This window comes from Miscanthus floridulus, unplaced genomic scaffold, assembly GCF_019320115.1.
Source record: "Miscanthus floridulus cultivar M001 unplaced genomic scaffold, ASM1932011v1 fs_400_2_3, whole genome shotgun sequence".
NCBI classification, from domain to species: Eukaryota; Viridiplantae; Streptophyta; class Magnoliopsida; order Poales; family Poaceae; genus Miscanthus; species Miscanthus floridulus.
Window position 1 is genome coordinate 68,424 of NW_027096703.1, and position 8,473 is coordinate 76,896.

General features: G+C 45.2%; 1 protein-coding gene and 1 long non-coding RNA gene across 2 annotated transcripts; one reads left to right on the top strand and one right to left on the bottom strand.

The window, feature by feature from the left end:
* The first annotated feature begins 1,268 nt into the window (after positions 1–1,268).
* On the top strand, positions 1,269–2,285 carry LOC136531635 (uncharacterized). Its single transcript, XR_010778080.1, has 3 exons — positions 1,269–1,777; positions 1,854–1,935; positions 2,033–2,285. It is a non-coding gene; the product is annotated as an uncharacterized lncRNA (long non-coding RNA).
* A 4,023-nt stretch (positions 2,286–6,308) lies between these two features.
* Positions 6,309–7,232, bottom strand: LOC136531638 (uncharacterized). The gene has a single exon (XM_066524286.1). It carries the CDS (start codon positions 7,230–7,232, stop codon positions 6,309–6,311), a length of 924 nt encoding a protein of 307 aa, XP_066380383.1.
* Between the last annotated feature and the right edge of the window lie 1,241 nt (positions 7,233–8,473).

Below are 8,473 nucleotides of genomic sequence, written 5' to 3' on the forward strand. Positions count from 1 at the left end.
TTCGCCTCACAGCTCTCCCTCAGTCAGTCACCGAGCGACTCAAGCGGACGGTGAATCGGTGGAGCCCTGGCACCGTCGCCGGCCCCCTCACCGGCGTGCGCGCTCCCCAGCGGGTGAGCGCGCCGCCGTCGAGCGGCCTGGCCGCGGCGCCCCTATGGCCGGGTCCCGGCGAGCCGTGCCCCCCTGGCCGACCTTTCTTTTCCCCGCGCGCCGGCGTGACTGCAGTGCCACGCAGACGCCGAGATAGGCCATCCCCTTTCCTTTCTTCCTCTTTCTTTTGATTGATTCGTTTGTTCGGATTTGGCCCGATTTGCCGATTAGGGTTAGGGTTAGGGTTGGGATGGCCACTGTTTTCTTTTTTCCCCGATTTGAAATCGGTTCTTTCTTTCCTTTTCCCGAGCTCTCTAGAGTTAGGGTTAGGTGTTCTTCATCTGAACCGTCAACCTTTCTCAGATCTGAAGGGATCGAGGTTAGGGTTCAACCGAAAACTATGTCGGCCGAAGCCCCTAATGACCGTCCCCTTTCTGTTAGGGTTAGGTTTTCTCTTTCTTGACCTGATTCAAAATCGGACCAACTTCTTTGGATTTCTTTCGATTGTTTTTCTCTGATCTAGATCCACGTACTAGATAGGCTGGCTCTGATGCCATTGTTGACTACAGTTAGGATCTCTAGCAGTAGATCTAGGAGGGAAACCCTTGGATCCGTAATAGCACATGCATATCTAAACCTAGAACACTACACCGAGAGAGAGATAGGGTAAGGGTGCTGGTGTTGAACCTGAGCCCTCGGAGGGAGTCACGGTTGAGCTGGCCATCTCAGCTTCGGTGATGGAGGCAGCACACGGGCAGCGACGAGTGGAGTAGAGGTTGCACGGACGTCGATGCAGTGCAGACGGACGACGTAGCAGTGACGACGGCGAAGTCAATGGAGCTTCCCGTCGCTGGCTACGCGCCCTCTTAGATCGGTCTAGGGTTTGTCGGTGGGGTTTGCGGCTCACGGCGAACCTCGTACCTCGAGCCGCCGGCCCCCACCTCTATATATAGCGTAGTGCGACGGGAGCCCACCAACCATGTAGGGTTGGGCGCCCCCGATCAGGGCGCGTGACCAAGACCCAATAGACCGTTGGGCTTATTGGTTGGGAGATCAATCTAACATGGAAAGAATTGAGAGGGATTCAATCCTCTACAAATCAAAATCCCCTCTTACCCCCTTCAAATCCCTCCATTTCAAGGTAAACGAACAGGCCCGGGATTAGATCTTACCCGGCCGGCGGTAGTGCACAACCAAAAAGTCTCGCGTATCATCTCGCAGAGTCTTGGACCCATCATCTCGCTGCAGAAGATGAAAAACACGGGTGAAGATAAGAGAGACGGAGGAATCTTGGGACGCGGGCGTGAATGAATGAAAGAAGAGAGAGCTCACGGTGGGGCTGAGGGAACGATATCGTCTAACTTCACCTCGATCGACTGCGCCGTGCAGTCAGCACATCTGTGCCGTCAGCTCCGGATCGAACGAATGCAGACTTATGCGCTCGGAGCCTGCAGGTCTGGCTGCCGCGCTCCTCTGTTATCTGGGCCTCGGCCCAAGAATAACTCCATCGCTCCCCCGTTTTGGCGCCGTCTTTTCCTTATTGGCGCGATTTCCGTCTGCTTTTCCCGCGAACGAGGCCGCGAGGGTGAGGCATCGGCGTCGGCGATCAGCTTTTCCCGCGAGCACGAAGGCGAGGCGTCGGCGATCGGCTGCTGCTTGTGTTGTGTCGTCACGAACATGTTCGCAGGTCTGCACTCCTCTCCGTGTGTGTTTAGATTGCATCAATATTCTCCTAATTTGTTTGTCATCCTCTACTACGTCAGCTCGTGTTGGAATTGATTAAAGAAACATCAACTTGCGTCCATCACAAAATAGAATCAGGATATATGAGATGGAACAAAAGAGGTGTGTAACCCATGCTGTTTTCTTTCTCCCCATGCGGTCAGACATATTTTAGTTGCTTATTATATGACCACCAAGTTAAATATTTTATTTGCTGTAGGAATGGGTTTTCTCCTAGTTTCTCACCTCCAGTTGGCATGGAATTCAGTAGTACAGAGGAGGCTTGGATGTTTTGGGTTAGCTATGGTGGTCAAAAAGATTTTGAGGTTCAAAAAAGGTACTCAAACAAAAGGAAATCAGATGGAAATGTTAGGTCGTGCAGATTTGTTTGTGCGAATGAGGGTCACTGAAAGATAAAAGGGATCATTTAATAAATGTCATGTTCGTTTGGCTGATAAGCCATGGCTGAAAGTACTGTTGACTGATTTATTGTGAAAAAAAATACTGTTCGTTGGCTGAAAAAATACGGCTTATAAGCCAAGCGAATAGAAACTGAAACAAGAACTGATTGTCAAGTTCGTATGGGTCTCGTACTAGACCGGGAGAAGGGAAATTATAAAGTCACTGAGCTGATTTGCTCTTTATTCAGTCATAACATTCCAGATTTCCAGAAGACAATCTATACAATTTGCTCTGCTTTTCTGTTTCTATAGAATCACAATTTGCTAGCAGTTTGCTGTCTACCTGCACAAATTGCTAAAACTTGTGCTTCCTATTCAGTTACTGCAATAACACAATTCACAGAATACAGTGCAAGCACAGTTTGCAGAACACAATGCTTGTGCAGCAGCGTCCATGCTCCCAGTCCAAGCTTGATGGCCTCGATGCACCCAGGCTAAGCACGACCTCCTGAAAATGACGCAGCCTGGAACTTGCCGAGGGCAGCCTGGACCTCCACCACGGTGGCTGCATACTGCAGCAGAGCTCGAGCACCACACATCTGGCGCACGGGAAACCAGCCTCTGCGTGGCCAGCGGCAAGGCAGAGAACGCCCCCGAGGAGGCTAGCTAGGCGGCGCAGCATCCAGAACGAGGAGGCCAGGGCGCCGAGGGAGGAAGAAGAGATGGAGGCGACGCTTGTAATCGCGGAAGAGACGGCGGCGGAGGGGAAGAAACGAGCGGCGACGGCAGCGGACAGGAGTCGACCAAGCGCATACTCCACACGGTGTTATGGGCCTATTTGGGCCGTCGGGCCTTTGTTGTATGGCCTGTGAGATGGGGAACGTCGGATAGCCCGTAGATGGAGCGGACGGTGCAGATGGCTCGACTGCAGAACGCAGTCAGGCTGCTCGACGTTAGACGATCTCGTTCCGGGGCTGAGGGAGGGAGCGGTGGGTTCTCCCTCTATTAGGCTGCGTTTGGATCACGGGAATTTCAAAGGATTTTCAAAGGAATTGTTATTCCTGTAGTTTTAGCTACTGTAGATGCGTTTGGAACAAAGGATTCATTGATTCCTTTTCAAAGGAAAGATTTCTATACCTATACATTTTGGAGGAAATTTAAAATCCACTTCAGCCTCATGGTTTCTTTTTCTTTGCGAAGTCTGAGGGAAACTCACTCATTAAAGCACATCGTGTGTCATCTGTGAGAGTAGAACCATGCGTGCACCTTGCAACTACTTGTTTAGTAGCATCTAATACATTAGTGAAGCTTTGATATATACTCTTTGTTTCCTGTGTTCTAAACACCCACTTCTATGAAATTTATGTGTTTTTCCTTTCCTCTATTTTATCACTACATTCCTATCTGTTTCCTGTGTTTCATTCCATTTCTATGTTTTTTATTCCTTCGTGACCCTTAGTAGACAACGAGAGACATAGATGGGGATGGGAGGAGCGGAGCGGAGCGGCGGCAATAAAAGCTGGGGGGAAGGACTTTTCGCATTTTCCAAAACGCACCAAACAATATATATATACTGCATATAAAAAATAAAATAGGCTGACCGCTAGCATACGTATCGGAACAAATAACGTATACGCGGCACGCCACGCCACAAAACCCACGAGGTGTCAGTGTCACCGTCAGCCCACGAGGCACGCGTGTCGTTGCTGGTAATCTGCGCTATCTTGTGAGGATCCTCATGTAGGAGTACCGAGTAATATATTTCAATTTCAACTGTACAGTACTACGCCAGTCCCTTAACAGAGAACGTCCAACATTCAAAACAACTACCATCAAAATACATGGAGAAAATTTGTTCACTGCCATAAAAAATTATAGCGTTTTCCTTGTTGCCATAAAAAATTAGAGCTTATCTTATCTGCCATCATAAAAAAATTAGAGCTTATCTTATCTGCCATCGATTTGTGTTTTTTTTCCTTAGCTGCCAGTCTTCTGTTAGATGAGATGGGGAAGACAGTTTACCTCTCAAAAAATTTGATCCCAAAATTCCTTAAATGCCATTGATATCCAGAACCATATACCAGATAAAATGAAGATCAACAAATGACAACAACATAAATATGACTGCATCAATATAAATACTATAGGAACATGACAGGCAGCATTAAAGCAACATTTTGAACACAGTTCACATGAAATTAGACATACACTACATAGATATTCATTGGTTCAAATGTTTACCAAGCAAAGTAGCAATTCATTGGTTCACAGGCCAAGCAAAAGAGCAAGTTCAACCAGCCATCGTTGTCCATATAACTTGGCTCGTTCTCGCTAAGCAAAATAGGCAGCCATAAGTTTGCATAGCAAGCAAAATAAGGCAGCTGCACTACTTAACATCACAAGCCACATAGATGATATGCATGAACTACAAATTAAGATCTGGAAGTTTTCTCTTGCTTCTAGTGTGTGCAGCAGGGCTTTGGTTTAGAGGAGTCTTGCTTCTAGTCGCCATAGCTTCTTCTTCTTCACTTGCGCCTTGGTCTTTCTTTTATCCTTTTTATGTCCTGTAGGCGTGGATGTGGAAGGTGGTGTTGTTGTTTCATCTACAGACATGAAAAAGTACTCAATGGCAAGTGGATCAGGTTGGTTTAAACCACTTCCAGACCTACGTGTGAGAGAGTTTTACAATTTCAGAGGATAATATTGAGAATGGTGTGACCAGAACACTAACTTTACAATTTGAGCATATGATATTGAGAATACTATAATCAAGAACGGGAGTATTGCAATTTCAGCATACCCGAGAGAGTTTGCAGAACCTAAGTTACCTGAAGCGCCTTGGCTGTAATAAAAAAAAGATACATTTTTAAGAAAAACAAATAAGAATATAACACGTGAGATCTGTAAAAGTGTACACATAAGCTATGCATCTAAGCATATGTAAGGAAAATGCAAACTAGCCCTTTTTCTTAAACTTGGTTACCAGTTCCTAATCTGAATACAGTAAGACATATCAGTTTTTTTGCAAAAATGCAAAGGTGTGGATGGTACATTAGATGATATACTGATATCACACATTCTTCTTTTTGGAGAAAAAGTTGCTTATTTGTCTAGTTGCTTATCAGTTATCACCATTCAGGTATCTATTTCAACCAGAAGAAATCGCACTGGACATGTACATCTGAATTGTTGCAAATACCAACCTATACATCTAAAATATGGCAGCTTACTGCTTATAGATTCAATTTAGTGCATATTTATTGGGATTTGAGTTCTGCTTGTAAAATTTTGCTAGATGCCTGGATAACTTTACTTACTGTGCCAAACAAAAAAAGGTGATGAAATATCAACTTCAAAAAATTAGCTGGCTATAAGACAAAATAGGAAATGCATAGGTGCTGCCAGTGCAAATTTATCTGTACTGCAACAGAGAAAAAAAGGATAATGGATGCATATAAAAATGGCAACATGGGGTGCTTGTAGCATATAAAAAAGGATAATGCAAGCAACAGATCACCTTGTAAGCTACGTGCAAGCTTAGCATTATCTTATCTTTACATTTAACCAATGCTACCCAAGTTTGGCAATTCATCTCCAGGTGAGCTACCATCTCTCTTACAACTATTTGTAACTGTTGGATTGAAACTGAACAGTCCTTATTCACCCATTTCTCCTTATTCTACCATGCTTTCCTGCAACCTATATTTAATTTCTCTACTTTGAACATTGTTTCTCTTAGACTGGAACATTACAGATGGGCCAAAAAAAAAAAAAAACTGAGTAGGGAAACCCATTAAACAACTAGCAGCTTGAGGTATCAAAAGTACTCAACTGATAGACTTCCTCATATGCTGCTCTGAACAGCAATTTATGTGAGATCTCTAAGTGTATAGGGGCATACCTAGATGAAAACTGCATTGTTTTAGGTCCTACTTGAACTTGAACTTGAACAATACTACTCTCACACGATGGTTCAATTATTTTCTTCCTCCTCTTCGGTGGCCCCCTGCATTGTGGCAATATGAAATTAATAACAAGTGGTAAAAAATAAAGATGAGCAATGTCAGCATGCTTACTTCTAAGCTAGCATGGCTGCTATATCATCAGGGTCAACATACTTGCAGTTATACCAACGGTGGCCATATCCTTGCAGATGCGGCACCGATGTGAACCTTTTCTCTTTGTCGTGCTGCTACCACCCTTAGTACATCCTTTCTTTCTCTCTTTCTGCCTTCTACCAGCCGTAGGGTTTAGAAGCGGTGGCTCCATGAAGAAACCATGGTCAGATTTCAGCCACTGAGACTTGTCTGGCATGGCAGGTATAAGGGCCTCATATGCTACTCTAAATTTCTCAACGGAATAATAGATGCCAACATGTTTCTCCAATTGATCCGGAAGAGATGTGATGAATGCAATAGCGTGTTTACAAGGAATCCCCGAGACTTCCCATTTCCTACATGTGCAGGTTCTTGCTTCTAGATTGACAACACATTTGAAGCCACTGCCACCCTTCACATATACCTCTGCTACGGTATCCCCACATCTCTGTACATCCATATCCAAGTTCCTGCTTTGCTCCTTCAACATCTTGATGATGTGTGGCAGAATGATCCCTTGAATCTTTCTTGAGATTGTTCTCCTAACATCCCACTTATCCATAATAAGTTGCCTGATCTTGTCCATAAGGTCATCCAAATTCAAACCTTTGTACTTCTTGATCCAATTGTTGAAGCACTCTACTAAATTATTGGTCACATAGTCGACTTTGCAATGTGTCCAGAACTGACTTCTCGTCCATATCTTAGTATGCCATTGCCTTATATAAGCCATTGCTTCTGGTTTAGCATCTTCCATTGCTTTCCAATGCTTCTGAAAAAAGTAGGGGCTCCATGAATATGCTGCAGGCCAAAGATGGTCCTCAAATATCTTCCCATTGTACCTTTTCTTAAAGTTTGACACCAAATGCACCATGCACTCTCTATGTTCTCCATTTGGGAACACTTCCTTCACTCCTGCCATCACTCCTTGACCAGCATCTGTACAGATAGCTAAGCCTATAGGAGCTCCAATGGCATCTCTAAGCCTTTGCATAAACCAAATCCAATTTTCATTTGTTTCTGAGTCTATCACTCCAACAGCAACGGGATACATCCAATTGTGCTCGTCAACAAGTATCGCACATGCTAGCTTCCCCCTAAACTCTCATGTAAAAAAGGTGCTATCTATGGCCAAGTATGGTCTACATCCTTTTAAAAAACCACCTATGCATGGTTTCATAGCAAAGAAGAACCTATTAAATCTGATCTGATCAGCAATTTTGTGGTGATCTATGACTACAAAACTTCCAGGGCTGCACCTTTCAACCTCTGCCTTAAACCTATATAGGTTGTCAAAGCTACTATCCCAACTACCAAATAGGTTTTTTCGCGATCGGGGAATATAGCCCGTTTTTCATTAAGAGGAGTGAATTACAAGTCAGCTATGAGAGAACCCTCATAGCACATATTACAAACCACTAAGATAATAGTGAGTAACCTGGAATAACACAGGAACAATAAAAAGATACGAAGAAAGGAGCGACCGCCCTCAACACCCTAGACATACAACTTTGCCTGCAATAAAATAACAATGCAATGGTTTCCTACGCAAAGACCAAGCCATGATGGCAAAGCATCCACCCAGAGAATGAGCAAACAACAGCAATGGTGGCAAAGCATCCGCCAACGAACCGAGCGACCACGGCGGCAAAGCATCCACCAAACAGTGGGCCAACACACTCTCGGCAACCAAGCATCTACCAAAGAGGGGGCTAAAGAGCCAAAGGATCCATAGACGGCCAAGCATCTGTCAAGTAAGAAGACACCCCCTATGGCAAAGCATCCGTAGCGGGGGGCGGCCATGACACTCTCAGTAGCAAAGCATCTGCCAAAGAGGGCCAGCGACAATGACGACAAAGCATCCGTCAAAGAAATAAGCGATAGCGGCAAAGCATCTGCTAGAACGACACCGGTGAGGTCAAGTGCAGTAGGACAAACCATTGTGGTGGAACATAGACACACACAGGCACAATTAGGAGCTTCTCCAGGAGCTTGCCGCATAGGAGGAACCACAGATGTCGGCGATGACACGGGGACAAGCGAATAGCCGTAAGTCTTCAATGACACCTTCAGCAAGGGGATGACACCCAAGGCAACCACCATGGACACCATTCTGCTAGCCTTAGAGGCATCTAAGGCGGGGCCTACGCCTAGAATCCAGTG